The sequence below is a fragment of the Sciurus vulgaris genome (genome assembly GCF_902686455.1).
Source record: "Sciurus vulgaris genome assembly, chromosome: 6".
NCBI classification, from domain to species: Eukaryota; Metazoa; Chordata; class Mammalia; order Rodentia; family Sciuridae; genus Sciurus; species Sciurus vulgaris.
Genome location: NC_136466.1, coordinates 95,538,648 through 95,558,528, shown reverse-complemented (window position 1 = coordinate 95,558,528; position 19,881 = coordinate 95,538,648). Strand labels below are relative to the sequence as shown.

Genomic DNA, 19,881 nt, shown 5'->3' with positions numbered 1-19,881 from the left:
ATTTGTGTAATCATACATTTACCTAGGGTAATAGTTTTTTGACTCATTCTGTTATTTTTTTCCTTCCTCCACACCCCTCCCGCCCCTCTTTTCTCTCTATACAGTCCCTCCTTCCTCCATTCTTGCCCCCCTCCAACTCCCCATTATGTGTCATCATCCGCTTATCAGTGAGATCATTCGTCCTTTGGTTTTTAGAAATTGGCTTATCACACTTAGCATGATATTCTCCAATTTCATCCATTTGCCTGCAAATGCCATAATTTTATCATTCTTATGGCAGAGTAATATTCCATTGTGTGTTTCTTTATCCATTCATCCATTGAAGGGCATCTAAGTTGGTTCCACAATCTGGCTATTGTGAATTGAGCAGCTATTGAACATTGATGTGGCTGTATCTCTGTAGTATGCTGATTTTAAGTCCTTTGGATATAGGACAAGGAGTGGGATAGCTGGGTCAAATGGTGGTTCATTCAAGTTTTCTAAGGAATCTCCACACTGCTTTCCAGAGTGGCTACACTAATTGGCAGCCCCACCAGCAATGTATGAGTGTACCTTTTTCCCCACATCCTTGCCAACACAGATTGTTGCTTGTATTCTTGATAATTGCCATTCTAATTGGAGTGGAGTGAAGGAATCTTAGGGTAGTTTTGATTTTGCATTTCTCTTATTACTAGAGATGTTGAACATTTTTTCATATTTGTTGATTGCTTGTAGATCTTCTTATTGTGAACTATCTGTTCATTTCCTTAGCCCATTTGTTGATTGGATATTGTATTCTTGGAGTAGAGTTTTTTGAGTTCTTTATAGATTCTGGAGATTAGTGCTCTATCTGAAGTATGAGTGGCCAAGATTTTCTCCCACTTTGTATGCTCTCTCTTCACATTGCTGATAGTTTCCTTTGCTGAAGAGAACGCTTTTTAGTTTGAATCTATCCCAGTTATTGATTCTTGCCTTTATTTCTTGTGCTATGGGAGTCCTGTTAAGGAAGTCTGATCCTAAGACAAGAAGGTGAAGATTTGGACCTACTTTTTCTTCTATAAGATGAAGGGTCTCTGGTCTGATTTCAAGGTCCTTGATCCATTTTTTGTGCAGGGTGAGAGAGAGGGGTTTAGTTTCATTCTGCTGCATATGAACTTCCAGTTTTCCCAGCACCATTTGTTGAAGAGGCTATCTTTTCTCCTTTGCATATTTTTGGCACCTTTGTCTAGTATGAGAAAATTGTATTTATTTGGGTTTGTGTCCATGTCCTTTATTCTGTACCATTGATCTACCTGTCTATTTTGGTGCCAATACCATGCCGTTTTGTTACTATTGCTTTGTAGTATAGTTGAAGTCCTGGTATTGCGATACCCCGTTTCACTCTTCCTGCTAAGGATTGCTTTAGCTATTCTGAGTTTCTTATTATTCCAGATGAATTTCATGATTGCTTGCTCTATTTCTGTAAGGTACGTCATTGGGATTTTAATTGGAATTGCATTGAATCTGTATAGCACTTTTGGTAGTATGGCCATTTTGACAATATTAATTCTTCCTATCCAAGAACATGGGAGATCTTTCCATCTTCTAAGGTTTTCTTTAATTTCTTTCTTTATTGTTCTGTAGTTCTCATTGTAGAGGTCTTTCACCTCTTTTGTTAGATTGATTCCCAAGTATTTTATTTTTTTCAAGGCTATTGTGAATGGGGTAGTTTTCCTAACTTCTCTGTCTGAGGATTTATCACTTATGTATAAAAATACAATAGATTTATGAGCATTGATCTTATATCCTGCTATTTTACTGAGCACTGATCTTATATCCTGCTACTTTACTGAATTTAGAACTTATGAGTTCTAAAAGTTTTCTGGTGAAATTTCCCAGTTCCTCTAAATATATAATCATGTCATCAGCAAATAGGGATAGTTTGAGTTCTTCTTTTCCTATTTATATCCCTTTAATTTCCTTCGTCTATTGCTCTGGCTAGAGTTTCGAGGACAATGTTGAATAAAATGGTGAAAGAGGATATTCCTGCCTTGTTCCAGTTTTTAGGGGAAATGTTTTCAGTTTTTCACCATTTAAGAATAATATTGGCCATGGGCTTAGCATAGATGGCCTTTACAATGTCAAGGAATGTTCCCACTATCCCTATTTTTTCCAGTGTTTTGAGCATGCAGGGATGCTGTATTTATCAAATGCTTTTTCTGCATCTATCGAAATAATCATGTGATTCTTGACTTTAAGTCTGTTGATATGGTGAATTACATTTATGATTTCCGGATGTTTGAACCAACCTTTCATCTCTCGGATAATACCCACTTTGATCATGGTGCACTATCTTTTTAATATATTTTTGTATGTGGTTTGCTAAGATTTTGTTGAGAATTTTACATCAATGTTATTAAGTATATTGGTCTGAAATTTTCTTTCCTTGATGTGTCCTCTGTCTGGTTTAGGTATCAGGGGTGATATTGGCTTCATAGAATGAGTTTAGGAGGGATCCCTCCTATTCTATTTCATGGAATACTTTGAGAAGTATTGGAATGAGCTCTTCTTAAAGGTTTCGTAGAACTCAGCTGAGAACTCATCTGGTCCCCGGACTTTTCTTTGTTCGTAGGCTTTTGATGAGTTCTTCTATTTCATTACTTGAAATTGATCTCTTTAATTTTGTATGTCCTCCTCGTTCAGTTTAGGTAATTCATATGTCTCTAGAAACCTGCTGATATCTTCGAGATTTTCTGTTTTGTTGGAGTATAGATTTTCAAATAGCTTCTAATTATGTTTTGCATTTCAATCGTGTCTGTCGTGATATTTCCTTATTCATTCCGAATTTTAGTAATTTGGGTTTTCTCTCTCCTTCTCTTTGTTAGTGTGGCTAAGGGTTTATCAATTTTGTTTATTTTTTCAAAGAATGAACTATTTATTTTGTCAATTTTTTCTGTGTTTCATTTGTTTCAATTTCATTGATTTCAGGTCTGATTTTAAACTATTTCCTGTTTCTACTACTTTTGGAGTTGCTCTGTTCTTTTCTAGGGCTTTGAGCTGTAGTGTTAAGTCGTTTATTTGTTGATTTCTACTTCTTTTGTTGAATGCGCCCCATGAAATAAATCTTCCTCTAAGTACTGCTTTCATAGTGTCCCAGAGATTTTGATATGATGTGTCTTTGTTCTCGTTTATTCTAAAAATTTTTTAATTTCCCTCCTGATGTCTTCTGTTATCCATTCATCATATAATAGCATATTATTTAATCTCCAGGTATTGGAGAAGTTTCTGTTTTTTATTCTGTCATTCATTTCTAATTTCAATCCATGATGATCTGATAGAATACGAGGTAGTACCTCTATCTTCTTGTATTTGCTAACAGTAGCTTTGTGGCATAATATATGGTCTATTTTAGAGAAGGATCCATGTGCTGCTGAGAAGAAAGTGTATTCATTCTTTGTTGGATGGTATATTCTATATATGTCTGTTAAGTCTAAATTGTTGATTGTGTTATTGAGATCTATGGTTTCTTTATTCAATTTTTGTTTGGAGAGTCTATCCAATGGTGAGAGAGGTGTGTTAAAATTGCCTAGTATTATTGTGTTGTGGTCTATTTGATTTCTGGAATTAAGAAGGATTTGTTTGATGTACATGGATGAGCCAATGTTCGGGGCATAGATATTTATGATTGTTATGTCTTGCTGATTTATGCTTCCCTTAAGCAGTAGTAATGTCCTTCTTTGTCCCTTCTAACTAGTTTTGGCTTGAAATCCACATTATCTGAAATGAGGATGGATAGTCCATCTTTTTTGCTGTGTCCATGTGCATGGTATGTTTTTTTCCCATCCTTTCACCTTTAGTCTATGGGTATCTCTTTCTATGAGATGAGTCTCTTGCAGGCAGCATATTGTTGGATTTTTCTTTTTAATCCAATCTGCCAGTCTATGTCTTTAGATTGATACGTTCAGGCCATTAACATTCAGGGTTATTATTGTGATATGATTTGTATTCCCAGTCATTTAACTCATTTTTTTTTTTTTGACATGATTTGGTTTCTCCTTTATTTGGCTATTTCTTTAGGCTACTTCCTCCCATTGGTGATTTGCATCCTTGTTTTCCATCTCTTCCTCATGGAACATTTTGCTGAGAATATTCTGTAATGCTGGCTTTCTTTTGTAAATTCTTTTAGCTTTTGTTTATCATGGAAGTATTTTATTTCCTCGTCAAATCTGAAGGTAAGTTTTTCTGGGTATAAGATTCTTAGTTGGCATCCGTTGTCTTTCAGAGCTTGAAAAATGTTGTTCCAGGCCCTTCTAGCTTTTAGGGTCTGTATTGAAAAATCTGCTGATATTCTTATTGGTTTCCCCCTGAATGTAATTTGATTCTTTTCTCTCGCAGTCTTTAAAATTCTGTCTTTATTTTGTATGTTAGGTATTTTCATAATAATGTGCCTTGCTGTAGGTCTATTGTAATTTTGTGTATTTGGAGTCCTATAAGCCTCTTTTATTTGGTTTTCCATTTCATTCTTCAGATTTGGGAAATTTTCTGATATTATTTCATTGAATAGATTGTTCATTCCTTTGATTTATTTCTCTGTGCCTTCCTCAATCCCAATAATTCTTAAATTTGGCCTTTTCATGATATCCCATAATTCTTGTAGATTCTGTTCATGATTTCTTACCATCTTCACTGTTTGGTCAACTTTGTTTTCAAGGTTAAATATTTTGTCTTCAATGTCTGAGGTTCTGTCTTCCATGTGTTCTATCCTATTGGTTATGCTTTCTATGGAGTTTTTAATTTTGTTTATTGTTTCCTTCATTTCAAGGATTTCTGTTTTGTTTTTTTTTTTTTTTTTCAAATTCTCTAACTCTTTATTGAAGTGTTCTTTTGCTTCCTGCATTTGCTCTTTTAACTGTTGAGTGGTGCAATCATTCACAGCCTGCATTTGCTCTTTCATTTCATCATTTGCTTCCCTGATCATTTTAATTATGTACATTCTGAACTCCCTTTCTGACATTTCTTCTGCCATGCTGTTATTGGATTTTATTGCTGTAGCATCTAGGGTTGTTTGGGACATTTTCTTCCCTTGTTTTCTCATATTGCTCAGGTATCTATCCTTCTAGTAATGAAACTCTGAGATATTGCAGATTTCCCCTATTGACTACTATTGTCCCTCCTAGCCTTCAGTAGCCTTAAGTCTTGGAGGAACTCGATAATGTGGTGCTCCAGAAGGAAGCTGCCCCTTTTGGGGTGGTGGCCTTCAGGTGGGGTATATTCCTCGTCAGTGGGCAGAGGGGCCTTCACTTGTTGACTGATCGTCAGCCAAAAGGAGACTAGACTATAGACTGGGGCACATCTGATCTGGGCCTGTGTCCCTGGTTCTACTGCCCTGGTGGGAAACCCTCTCCCAGCGGGGAAGTCGCAGCTCATGGGTAAGTTTTGCTGGGCAACTCTCCTCTGAGAAGTTCCCTTCAGTCTAGAACTACTGCCTGGACTGGGCAGCCCTCCTCTGTGATGTTCCCAGGGGTCTGGACCTACCTGGGTTGGGGAGCCTAGCCCTGCGAGGGATTCCTTCACTGTGCGGCCCTCCTCTGTTACAAGCTACCCTCTGGGCCAGGGAGCCTCTGGGCCAGGGAGTCTTACTCTGTGCTGAAGCCTCTCGCTGGGCGGTCCTCCTGTACAATGCTCTTGGTTGACTGGGTTCACGGCTCCAGCCAGGGAGTCCCACTCGGCCACTCTACTCCACGAAGTTCCCTGCATTCTGGGACTCTACCCTATCCGGGGAGCCTGCCCAGTGGGAGAGATTTACCTGGTGGTTACGAGTAGGTCCCAAGTCTCTCAATACCTCCTCTTCTCGACTCCTGGGTCCTGTCAAAGGTCCTCCAGTCTCTCGTAGGTGTCTCAGGAAGGGAGCTGCCCTTCCAATGATGATGGTCATGCCCTCAGGAATAATTCAAAATCTCTGCACCAGCCTGTAAAGAAGCAATCGGTTCTCTCTGCGATGGCAACTAACCAGGTGTTGGGATCAGGTGGGCTGACTCGCCCGTTGGCTCGCTCTGTGGTCGCGACCAACCTGGGTGTGGTGGTCGGGCAGGGTCACTCCGGCACATATCATTTTTATGTCCACCTTTTCCTTTGTATTCTGATAAAAAAATTTCAGTTTATTCTGTATATCACAATAAATTTTCTGCAACTTGAATTCTACTGTTTATTACTCCTTTTGAACATTTTAGTTTTGCAGTTGCATCTTTCTTTGACATTGTTATTCTTAAATAGTATTATTTTCATCTCTCCATTCATGTAGTTCTCTTTAGAGTTACTTGTACCTATTTTATAATACATACTCTTTTTCAATTTTTATTTATTCTCTTTAGATATAAATGGCAGTAGAGTATATTTTGACTTATTATTCATGTATGGAGTATAACTTATTCTAATTAGGATCCTGTTTTTGTGGGTTGTACATGATGTGGAGTTTCACTGATGTGTATTGTGTATTCATATATGAACATAGGAAAGTTATGTCAGATTCAATATATGGACTTTTCTTTTCTTTTCTTTTTTTCTTTTTTTTTTTTGCAGTGCTGGCGATTGAACCCAGGGCCTTGTGCATGCAAAGCAGGCACTCTACCAACTGAGCCATATCCCCAGCCCAATATATGAACTTTTTAAATGTTGTTAGAACTTCTAGGAAAATGTACATCCCTGCTTGGGATCTTATTAAGTGTCCCCTTGTTAACTGTGTAATTCCTGGGATCCAAGGCATCACTCCCATCCCATTTACTCCATGCATATTGTGAACTGGAGGCTCAGAATTGATATGAAAAGGAAAGAGCTTAGGAGAGTGGGACCACAACAGGTTTGAATTTTGTGGCAGCCAGTTATTGTATTCGGTGTAGTCTCTGTGGCCTGGAGTTCAGAGACCTCAGCAAATGGTCTCACTCCTTCTTTGGTTCTTCATGCCTTGATTTTAGAAAACTTTTCTCTTCATTTTCTTTTTCTTCTGTTATCAGCGTAGGTCCCTTATGGTGTCTATAAATGCATTTGAAGAAGGCACCTCTCCCCTAGTCAGCCTGCTGCCAGTTTAACTCAGAAGTCTCTTCCCTCCATCTTTATGTTTTAATTTATTATAAAAAGTGTGTCTTAGTGTAAACCTCAATCAATACAGATGGATGTAAAATGAGTAAAATTCCCATGAATTCTCCTAGATCTTGTTTTACTACTTACCCGAGTTAACCACTATTAACACTTTTTTAGATAACATTTTTCTGTGCATATTCAAGCATATGTATCTTATTCTTACACAAATGGAATTTTAGTCTGCAATCTGTTCTCTAACTTGCTCTTTTTACTTTCCAATTTATCTTAAACATTTATTTTTTATCCTAACCCACATTTACTGCACCAAAGAATTGGTTATATGTTTTCCAGTGCCTTGATTCCTCTCAGTATTTGATACTAACACCTTTCTTTGAGAGTACTCTCTTTCACCATGGCTTTTAAAGTTCTGATATTTCTTATTTGTCTTTCTGCAATTCACATTTCTGGCTCAGTGTTCTGTTTTCTCTAGTTCCACTTTCTCAAGGATTTATGTGCTGTTGCAGTCTTGTGTCACCTATATTTGAATCATTTTCATCTAGTTTATTCTCTTTACAGTCTTAATTCTCTTGTGATACTGCGAGTAGCCCCTAAAAAAATAAAAGCAATATAGATTCCACAGTTAGCTAGACTTTAATTCAAATCTTTATTCTACCATTTGCTAGCATGTGACTCCAGGGAAGTTCATTAATTCTTCATTAGGAAACATTTGGTTTCCTAAACACAAACCAAGTAGAGTAATGCTGAACCTGACCAAAGACTAAAGATTACATGAAGTTATGTTTGTGAAGAAGCTAACCAACCTCCTGACACTTAGAAAATGCTTTACAAAAAAGCTTTAAAATAGTTTTAAAGTCATTTAGAAAAATTCTAATGAAATATCAGGTTGCTATCTCAACTTAATGTAGTGAATGTCAACTCTTTTTCTACATTGAATGATCAAAAGTTAGTAACTTCAGCAACTGGGATTGTGGCTCAGTGGAAGAGTGCTCGCCAAGCATGTGTGAGGCACTGGGTTCCATCCTCAGCACCATATAAAAATACATAAATAAAATAAAAGCTGTGTCCATCTACAACTAAAAAATATTTTAAAGAAATTAATGACTTCAAATTTCCAAAAGCTGAGAAACTTTTTATTTTCCTAATGTAGTCTATAGTAGCATTACTTGAATTACTGCTCTGCACTACTGTTCTACAGGATAACAATTGTTCTAAAAGATTGAGTGTTCAAATAGAGTTGGGAAACTAAATTGAAAAGAAAGCTTTCTTGGTATAATTTAAAAAAAATTACTTGCATGCATTTTGAATCTCTAATAGAGAAACACTTCTGAATCTATTTCCACATGAAACTTCCTCATCACCTTTTATACTAGAACATTTATTACTGTCTTTTGTAACTAGTGTTTCAAAAATATTGTCTGGGATTTGCTACTTGTAATCACCTCTCAGCTTTTCCCCCTGTTACTTGTTGTCAATTTTTTTGAGAAATGGAGATCATACCACATGGAAAACTGCCTTATATCTAGAGTAGTAAGGTGGATGGCAACATAACTATGTAAAACAGTTGATTCTTGTGATGCATGTCCATCATTATCCACAACACTGCATTTCTGAATTTGCCTGTTGACTAAAATTTATTCGTAACTCCCCAAATCAATACTCCTGGTACTTTCATGGTCATTTGTGGACACGCAAGTAGTGGTGGAAAATTTGATTCACCCAATTAGTACATTCCCAGCTGAGGTGAAACAAGACTGTGCCTTTTCTTGTTTCCACTCTTATAATGTAAACGAATGTCTTTTTTATCATCAATATATTGCCATTTTATTTTCATTTTTGTGCTTTTTTGTTGGTGATTTTACTGTTTTAAATGGCCTCCAAGTGTGGAGCTGAAATCTTCAGTCTTCAGCACAAGTAGGTTGTGATGTGTTATAAGGAGAAAATATTGTTTTGTGTTAGATAAGCTATTCAAGTATGAGTTGCAGTGCCTATTTAAAATGACAAATATGTTAAAAATTTTTGCCAGTGTGCACATATCTGCAAATGACCATAAAAGTGCCTGAACATTGAGTCGAAGGTTACAAAAAATTCTGTTGAGCAGGCAAATTTGCAAATAGGGAATTATGAGAATTAACCATATCTTAAATCAATAGCCTCTCAGAGAACTTACTCTAAATATCAAGAAGCATGTAGAAAAATGTTCATGGTAATATTATTTACAACAGTTAGTAGTTTTTATTAGATAAATGCTGCAAATATTATAAATGCAGACAGTGGACTGTCCACACCAATCAAAAGGATAAATTAAATCTACACACAGAAACGTGGATGACTTCAACAGTATATACTAAAAGAAAACTTAAGACACATTGCATTTAGGAATGAGTGACAAGATGGGGAGAGAATTGACAAATGGTATTGAAAGGCAGAAGCCCTTTGGTACTTTGGTGAGCACCTGCAATCCCAACTACTCTGTGTGCAGGCTGAGATGAGAGGATCACTAGAACTCAGGAGTATGAGACCAGTCTGGGCAATATAGTGAGACCCCATGTCAGAAACAACAAACAGGGCATGGTGGTGCATGATTATAATCCCAGCTACTTGGGAAGCTGAGGCAGAAGGATTGCCAAGTTCAAGACCAGCCTAGGCAATTCAGGAGACTCTGTCTCAAAATTTTAAAAAGGACTGGGGATGTAGTTAAATGGTAAAGTGGCCCTGAGTTCAATTCCTGATACCAAAAAAAGCAAAACAAAACAAACAAAAGAAATGGACAGATAAAGGGGACAAAGAGAATAAATAGAAATAAAAGGTCATCTATTGTTCAATGGAAATAATGCTACAGACAAGAAGAGGATCAGTACAAACTGTGCTCCTGACAACCAAGATCAAAAACAACAACAAAAAATTAATGAAACATAAAATCAGTAACATTCTGTGCCAGACATGATAGCATGCATCTGTAGTTCCAGCTACTTGGGAAGATTGAGGTGGGAAGGTCACTTGAACCCAGCTGTTCAAGGCCAATCTGGGCAACATAGCAGGACCCTGAGACCTCATCTCAAAAATAAATAAATAAATAAATAAATAAATAAATAAAAATAGCATTCCTGTGTTTTAGCAGCAATGGGAAAAAAGTGTAGGATAACAGGATGTATTCAACAAGAAACAAGTGGAACTTATAAAAACAAAGGAAAACAATCTGAAAGGTGAGGGTAAGAGAAAACCAAAATGTGTATATAAAATACCAGGTTCCTTAATGGAAGCACTGGATTTTTTTTTTTTTTTTTTTTTTTTTTTTTTTTTTTATAAATTAGGCTCTTGTATTGCTGCTTCTGGTACTTTTGTTAACTAGGAAGGTGCCAGTGACAACTTAACATTGACAAAACAGGCCATGAGAAGGATGTCAGTGATGATTAACAGCAGCAGGCATCTCTGGGCTGTGGATTGCAGCTGTGACTATAATCTCAGGTCATCCATTGCATGCTTTTTCTTTGAATATAGCTAACTCCCCTTACAAATATTAAATCTGTGAATTTTGTCATTGTGCATTATGATGTAACCATTTTGTCCCCTAAGAGATTGGACTCTAGTGTTGAAATTTTTCAGTAAACTTAGGAGATGTGTTAATTTTTTTCCCATTTTTTCCATTAAGAACCCAAATGGAATTTATAGTCAGAGCTGATTTTTTTGTATAGTAATTCTCTCTAGATGCAACCCTAATTCTGGATGACAGAAAGGACACACTTAAAAAGTGATTATGGGCATAAAAATTATTCTGCTAATAAAAACACTCAAAATTTGACTTTGGTCAATCTGGAAGATTTATTGTTCTTCTCATTTGATGTAGACAGAGTCTCAGAAGACCATTGTATTGCATGCACTGCAAGACACCATGTTGGAAAATGACAGGCATTTTATAATTCAGCTGTTACCAATTGATGAGGTAGAAATATCTCCTGCAAAAGGTAAGAGAAATTTTGGAAATTAAAAAATAGATTAAACCAGGTAATCAGTAGTTACAGAGATAGGCAATGTTAGTTTTCTAATTCCTATAATGTTTGCTAAAACATAAAGATGTACTCAAGGTAAATACATTTTTAAATTAAAATTATAATACCCTATATTGGTAAGGCATAGGTCAGAGATTTCATACTGCTTAGCTGTGACTTTTTTAAAAAAAATCAAAAAATTAAATATGGTATCTTCCTACTTGGTATGATATTTGGAGACTGGCTAAATGTTGCAGAATATTATGCAGTCATTCAAAATGATGTTGCAGAAAATCAATTATATTGAAAATGAGGAATAATTATGTGGGTAATTATTATGTTAATAAAATAGATTTCAGAACAGCATGCTCAATTTAATCCCATTTTTGTCATGTACATGTTTTCTTTCTTCTTTTTTTTTTTTTCTTTTTGTCTGTGCTGGGAATTAAGCCCAAGGCCTCATGCATGCTAGGCAAGTGCTCTGATGTGCTAGTCTTATGTATGTTTGGAATTATGTATTTAAAATGTTAATAGTGGTTTTTGATTTTCTAAATTTTCTAAACATATTTTAATGTTCACATATTACTTTTATAATACATTATTTTAAAACAACATATTTGATATGTACTGAATACCTGTTTTCATCTGAAACTTGTAACTAGATACTTTGACATTTCAGAAACAGCATCATATGATCCATATGATGATTTGTTGCTTGGATCAGTAGAAAATGTATAAAAAATATTTTTATTGTGTGCTCTATCAACAATAATAACAGTAAAAAGTGGCCTATAAACTTTAGTTATAAAAATTTTGTATTTCCATCAAAACTCCACCTATAAATGGGTCTGTGACATAAAGCAAATTCTGTGGTCAAGAAAATTCGAGCATCACTGTTCATACTTTTGGTAGTTATCCTTTCTGTGTTATATGTCACCTCCAACTTAGGTAGTGCATCAATAATCATTCGGGGAGAAAGGGGAGCGCCAGGAGAAATTGGGATAGCTCCATCATCTAGGCATATCCTCATTGGGGAGCCCTCATCAAAATATAATGGTACTGCTATCATCAGGTAAGGGCTTCAGTTTTTTCTTTGCCTATGTGGGGTGAAGATGTTTTGTTTAATGGATTAGCTTTGGTACACCATTCTCAGTGCATACACAGTGCATGCATCATCATTTTATGTAGAGGTAGCCTCATCTGGAGATGCTGCACTCTTTAGACTGAAACGGAAATTAGATCTCAAGAAGTTTCAGACTAGTGGATGATCTGCATAACCTACACCAAAGAAAACACATGGAGTTGAGATCAAAAGGTCTTGCGTTCAGTCCTGTTCTGTAGCTAAATGTTCAATATAGGAGTTACTTCATCTTTGTAAGCATGTATGCCTTAGCTGAAAAACCATTTCTTAGAAAAGGATTGAGATCAAAGATTTTGATTCTAAGTGTTACAGTGTCAGGATTTATATAACTAAATTGGTATGATCAGAGGCATATTTGTTTCTCCCAAATTTTCTCATGAGGAATAGAGATGGCAGCCATAAAGAAGTGACTGGATTTGACTCAATATTTTATCTTTTTGATAGTTATCCAAAGATGATTCTTTAACCTTTTCCATCATCATGCACATGTATGAAATGTTGATTGTTGTTTGGAGAAGTTTGTTAGGGTATTCATATTTCCTGCTCTGTGTATTAATTAAAAATCTGTAACTACTTCTTTTTATTCCCTAAACCTCACACTATTAATGTTCAGCTTTTGTTAATATGCTTTCGAGATATATTTACACTAGCTCGGTACTTTCTAAATACTTTCTTGTGATTTAAAATTGATAGATGAGTTTAGTTAAAAGCATAATGTTCTTGAAATAAATGTAATTTGGTTACTGTTGGGTGACTCACAAACATTTAGGGAAAGTACCAGCAATCAAAATGTGTTGAATATACATTTGTGTATTGTCATAGCCTTGTTCGTGCCCCAGCAATCTGGGGGGAGGTCACAGTGTTCTGGAGAATCATCCCTCCTTCTGTGGGGGTGTTTGCTGAGACATCAGGAAAACTGACAATGCGGGACGGACAGTCTGCAGCCGTTGTAGTGATACAGGTATCAATGTTGCTAGTTTGTTATGCCATTTACTGTGTGTGTGTGTGGTGGTGGTGTTGGGGTGGGCTGAGAGGAGGTTAATAGTGAAGAGTGTGTTGCTGCTTTTTATGTAAAACATATGTTTAAGTTTTACAGATTTTACTGCTAATGACTGTTTTCATCCCTCTCTAGGCTTTGAATGATGATATTCCTGAGGAAAAGTCTTTCTATGAGTTTGAGCTCACTGGAGTCAGTGAGGGAGGAGTGCTGAGTGACTCCAGAAGCACGGCCAACATCACTGTGGTGGCCAGTGACTCTCCCTATGGCCGATTTTCCTTTTCACAGGAGCAGCTTCGAGTGTCAGAAGCAGCACAGGGGGTATGATGTGACATGCTTAAAAATCTTCATATTGTTCTTGTTTTCGATATTGTGACTGCTCTTTTAAAATGCATTCCCTTGTTAGCATTCTAAGGTTTTTCACAAACATATTTAATTGCTCCTGACATCATTATTTTAACATACATACTTTATAAATTCATGTTTAACTTCAACATAATCCTGGTAAATAGTCTTTAATTAGAGATAATGTTTTCTGGCAGATTAGACATCCAAATCAAATGAGAAAATGCTTTTTGCGTAGGTTAATGTCACAGTCATCCGTTCAGGTGGATATTTTGGCCTGGTGAAACTCTGGTACCAGACTGTGAGCGGGACTGCAGATGCTGGCTCGGATTTTATTTCTGCATCAGGAGAACTTCTCTTTGAAGCCGGAGAGATGGTCAAGAGTCTGCATGTTGAAATCCTTGATGACGACTATCCTGAAGGCCCTGAGGAATTTTCTGTAGCAATTCTAAAGGTGGAACTCCAGGAAAGGTAAAGGAGAAAAGGAAATGAAAAAAAAGGAGAGAGGGAGAGAGGATGAATAAAAGCTACAAGTGTAGATACTAACATTGGGGTGTACAACTGCTCTTTTCTTGCTTTTTTTTTTCAGACTTGTGTGACATTCAAACAGGTCATAGAAGGGAAATTATAAAAAAGACTAGGTGTTAATTTTTGCACTTTTCTGAGTTTTAATTTTTCCCTTGAATGTGCAAAGTATGTGGTTCTGGTCTGTGGATTCATTCAGAGCAAGCAGGGAACAAGCATGATACGGTGTCTAGGAATTTGGTGAGGAAAGAACCTAACTGTTCTCTAGGTCACGGGCCTTTTGGTGTGGCAGAATTTGCTCCCTACTGTTTCTGTACCTGTGAAAGGACTGGAGGGAGGGACGTCTTTCACTGTGTATCTGAAAGCTATATTGTATTGTCTTCTTATGGGTGAAAGAGGTAGATGCTGCCCAACACCAGTTTTAAAGTGCAGAAATTTTTTAGTCAAAGATGGTTGGCCGTTAATGTGCACTATGTTTTTAGTGAAGATGAAAAGATAACCATCATGAGTCTTTTTCATTCCCTGATTTTGCGGATCTGACTCAATTGACAAGACAGAAAACACCCTTAGCATGTACTTCAGAACCCATGATTGAGCAGCTCACAGGTCAAAACAGCCTTGCAAACTCCTCTCCTCTGCGCAGCTTACACAGGGTCCAGAAAGGGGATCCTTCCACTAGAATAACGTTTGTGCTTACGGAAGTCTGAAACAAAATTTTCTTGCACTTGAAAATAGTTTTCCTTTTGTTACCTAATATCATGCTTCATAAACTTTTTAAACTAAAATATTCCTCTTAGTGACTTAGGTAGAGGATACATCATCCCAGCTGGGGGAAATATAGTTTTGTGTTTACTTATACTTCAAATCTTTAGTTTCCTAGAAATGATTTATTGTCTGGCAGTGGGAATGAATTTCTACACATATTAAATGTGTTAAAAGTAAAACTGGTCACAACTTGGATTAAATAAGTGCATTTTGGAAGAAATAGCTAATTAAATATGAGATCATATTTGTGTTATTGAATATAACTAGGACTCAAAGATTTTTCCCTTTTTGACTGTCCTTTAAAAAAAGTAGTTCCTACTTAAGTTTAATTCTGGGAAAGAAGTTTTTCCTTCCAGATGAATTTCTAGACTTCCTTTGATCTGAAAAAGAAAGTAGTTAGCACAGTGTTTCCCCCCTTTTGCCTGCTTGCTAGAATTGTTACTACTTTGATATTAGTTTATGGTAATCAGTGAACTGATTACCATACTGGTAATGGTTTATCATTTAATATTTTAATCCTCAGATTTACAGTTTTGCCCAACACAAAATATTTACTTACCACTTTTAACCTTTCAGTATAAAATAGGGTATAAATACAAAAAGTAAAATAGTAAGAAGGACTAAAATCATACACTGTCATTGTTTTATCTTTAGAAATTAAAGTGACATAAAGACCTGTAAGTCAAAATTTGTTTGATGAGAATAGCATCTATCTAAAAAAAGATCTTTTGTAGAAATATGTTATTATACAAGTAAACTACCCTCAATATAGAGGAATTATAGTTTCATTAAAATATTTTCTTAAATATTGATGGTTTAACTTGAAATTTACTGGCAAAATAAGCATTGTGTCTTTAAAGTAAACCTCTTACTCAAGCAATGTAAATCTCACACCTAGCTGATTTACTTTCTGAGTGCCCTAGGCACATTACTGTAACATGTGCTCAGAGGCTATCTCCAGATGTTTGTTTTATTACAGCTGCTTCCAAATTTCCTAATAGTTTTACTATGTTCACATTGCCCAAGTTTAGTGATTTTATATTAGTTTTGGTTTCATGTAAGTACCAATAATTGGGAGCAGCACAGAAGTCTTGTTCAAAACATTATTTTGAAAGTAAAGAGCACCTTAGTGTTGAAGATCCTTTAAAGCATTACAATACTTAATAATACTAAGTAACAGGAGCTGAAAGATTCTACAGGATCTTTCAATTCATGCTAAGCAATTATATATTTATTATTTATTTTTTGTGTTTTAAAATATTATTTCTTATGACTTTCTAAGAGGATATGATTTTACCATCAAAGAAAATGGACTTCAGATAGATCAACCTCCTGAAGTAGGAAACACTTCTGTTGTTCGAATCATAATAATGAAAAATGATAATGCAGAGGGTATCATCGAATTTGACCCAAAGTATACTACTTTCAAAGGTAGGTCCAGGTGGTTTACTTGTAAGTTTTCCACCATCTTCTGAATTACAAAGTACCTGAACATGACATTCAGTTTGAATCTGTGTATGTAAAATTTTCTTGGTTTGGTGTGTATGTGTGTCTGTGCACACACATATATATTTGTATTTTTATATTTGCTCATTTTGGAAAATATGTTTTCAATTATCATTATTGAGCCTTGAACCATTCTGTATATGGCAAAGCCAAATGGTTAAAAACAAGTAAATCTAGAAAAAATTATGCTTAACCTTAGGATTATTAAAATGTTTCTGTTTTAAATATTTTAATGAAAAGCTCTCTAACATTTAATATTTAATTACCTATGTGATGAGAAATGATTGAATATTCACTTTTTAGTGAACAATCATAGAATGAAATGACTTTGTAACTGATCCAGACATAGGTAGTAGTATCTGGATCTTGATCCTGCTTTCTGGAAACAGTTCCTAATATCAGCTTCCCTTCTGTAGAAGTTCCTTTCTGTAGAAGCAGAGTACAGAGAATATAGCTATATCCCATTCCAGGAAAAAAGAGACAGATCCCTTTCTAGGAAATGATTTTATTCAAAGGTGAATAAAGGGAAGAGAAAGAAAATGGGAATAAGAAAGACAGTGGAATGAATCAGACATAACTTTCCTATGTTCATATATGAATACATGACCAGTGTAACTCCACATCACAAGAATGGGATCCTAATTAGAATAAGTCATACTCCATGTATGTATAATATGTCAAAATATACTCTACTGTCATGTATACCTAAAAAGAACAAATAAAAAATGCTTTGTAATCTAAAAACTTGTTAACTTATTTGTGCAATTAATTTATTGACTCCATTGCTTCTATCAAAATTCTTTGATTACCTGGACTTTTTAAAGTTCATCAAAAAAAATCACTGGAGAAATTGGTTTATAATGACTTTTATGGGTAAATCATGAAAGACATTGCTATTTTTGTGAACTTCAGTTTATAGCTAATAAAAGTCATGTTGAATCTTTGCATAAAAAGTTGTTTGTGCTGGTGATATACCTAGTTGGTGGAGTGCTTGCCTCACATGCACAAACCCTGGGTTCAATCCTCAGCACTACCAAATTAAAAAAAAAAAAAAAAAAAAAAGAAGAAGAAGAAGAAAGAAATAGGAATTTGACTATCTGTTCCCTGACTTCTGATTCACTCTCTTTTGGGGAATCTTGGGTAGTACCTATTTATATATAGTTTTTATGTAAGTACAGTCTTATTTAACCATAGGTAAGTGAATTCAATTAACTGATATTTTAATATGCCAAGATTAGTACAGCTCAAGAAGAAATAAAGATTTTTAAATTAATTTTTAAATTGAAATCAAGCATCGAGGATGCAGTTTCATAGTCACAGTATTTTTTAAAGGACCTGAAAATATAACAGAATTTTTTATATGTTGACTTTTGAAGTATTCATATAAATAGCATATATTTCATCTATTTATAGTATTCTTATTTCAACTAAATATATGGAATCAATTCAGGATGGTTTCCTTTGAGTACATATTTGAAGCATTTCTCAAGTCCAGCTAATGTTGTCTTATCAGCCAAGTCCTATATTTGTATGTAACAAAAATGAAAGAATGCCTGTGCTAGTGATCAAATAGGTTGTTTTGATTCTAACCTTTACTGCTCACTATAACTTTCAACACCTAATGAACTACATTATTCCTAAAATGAGTTATGAAATTATCACTAATCATTTTAAAATTATAAAAGATTACAAAAAAAAAAGTATGCCTTGTTACATCATGTTTTAGTTGCCTAGTTTAATTATTCTAGAATTGTATAAAAGTTGGTTGCTTTGTCCAGTGTACCAATTAATTCCCAGTTCCCTTTACAGTGGAGGAGGATGTCAGGGCAATTGCAATCCCGGTGGTGAGACTACACGGAACTTATGGCCTTGTGACGGCGGATTTCGTCTCTCAGAGCTCCTCTGCTCTTCCTGGAGGTGTCAGTTATATGCTGCATGGGAGTTCAGTCACCTTTCAGCATGGACAGAACTTAAGTTTTATAAATGTCTCCATCATTGATGGCAGTGAAAGGTTGGTAATCCAGGAAATAGGGTGGACCCACATAAAACGTGATATTGTGGTCTGACTTTAACATGTGTTTTGCACCCCTAATACATGTGCCCATTGAGAAATAGAAGATGAAAGACTTTGGGGGATACTGGGGATAGGGAGGGCCTGGAAGACCACGGTGATTGTGTATGTCATTTCCTTTCAAATAGAAGAAATAATTTTGATTCCTCTAGACTCAAAAAGTCTAATCAGAACGTGGAAACATCCTTCGTTTCACTACCTTAAGCCGTAAGCCACTGAAAAGAGGGGAGGAAAGTCTAATAACTGTCCTAGGTTATATAATATTGATGTTGATCATTCATGCTTTCAGCTAAGCACCCTCTTCTTCCATTTGGTGTGTGACTACTGTGCCTTGAATATGTATGATCAATTTGGAAAATGACTAGTTATTTGGATTTTACAAGCATTTTAATATGTTTAGACTCAGAATTGCTCCTTCTTGCTACGCAGTGAATTTGAGGAGCCTTTTGAAATTCTTCTCACTGGAGCTACTGGTGGAGCGATCCTTGGGCGCCACCTAGTGAGCAGAATCACCATCGCCAAGAGTGACTCTCCATTTGGCACTATAAGATTTCTCAATCAAAGCAAAATTTCTGTTCCTAACCCTAACTCCACAATGATTTTATCCTTGGTCCTAGAGCGAACTGGAAAACTCTTGGGAGAGATTCAGGTACAGTTATTTTTCCTTTGGTTTTAAAAATAATTTTTGATAGACTGTGTATGATTTTGGATTTTCTTATTCTCCAAATATATTTGTTTATTCACAATAAATAGTATTTATTAGTTACCTTGTATGTGTAAAATGGCTTCTGGATAAGATGAAGCACATAAAAGTGTATGGGGCATACATCTTTCCTTTGGGAGCTATTGAAAACAAGTTAAAAATTAAGTGAATGATTCTGGTTAAATTAATCATTTCGACAAGTATTTACTGAGAGATTCATATGTGCTGATCTTAAGAATATATTAGTGAATTATACAGATCTTTTATCTGCTCTTACAGAGTATTTACCCTAGAAAACAGAGTTAAACAGTAATGGAAGTAGTAAAAACACATTATCTGATAACTATAAAAGCTCTGCTTGTAAAATTGGGAGACACGATTGTGAGTGACCTGCTGGCTAATTTTCTTTTTTGTGTGGCACTGGAGGTTGAGCCCAGGGTACTGTATCGCTGAGCTATACCCCAGCCCTTTATTACTTTTCATTTTGAGATAGATCTTGCTAAATTGCCCAGGCTGGCCTTGAACTCTCAAATACTCCTGCCTCAGCGTCCCAAGTAGCTGGGATCACAGGCCTGCACCACCACACCTGGCTACTTTCAATTGAGTGGTGAGGGAGTGATATTAAAGCTGAAGGCTGAGTGATGAGAAACAGGTAGACATATAATTGTTAGAGGGTTGAGCATGTGGGAGTAATAGGTCCTAACAGAGATGCAAGCCTGACATGTTTGAGGTAGGAGAGGCCCCTGTGGTCAGGGCTTGCTAGTGATGGGACCACAGTACAAGACT

The 19,881-nt window shown here is 35.8% G+C and overlaps 1 protein-coding gene across 1 annotated transcript in view; it reads left to right on the top strand.

The window, feature by feature from the left end:
• The window catches only part of ADGRV1 (adhesion G protein-coupled receptor V1), a gene marked incomplete at its 5' end in the record, with an annotated part of 585,014 nt that overhangs the window by 217,473 nt on the left and 347,660 nt on the right, over positions 1–19,881 (top strand). Inside the window, 8 exon segments of the mRNA XM_079143469.1 lie at positions 10,901–11,018; positions 11,991–12,114; positions 13,006–13,144; positions 13,316–13,501; positions 13,764–13,996; positions 16,098–16,246; positions 18,131–18,332; positions 18,822–19,041. Coding sequence (XP_078999595.1) covers positions 10,901–11,018; positions 11,991–12,114; positions 13,006–13,144; positions 13,316–13,501; positions 13,764–13,996; positions 16,098–16,246; positions 18,131–18,332; positions 18,822–19,041 — 1,371 coding nt within the window.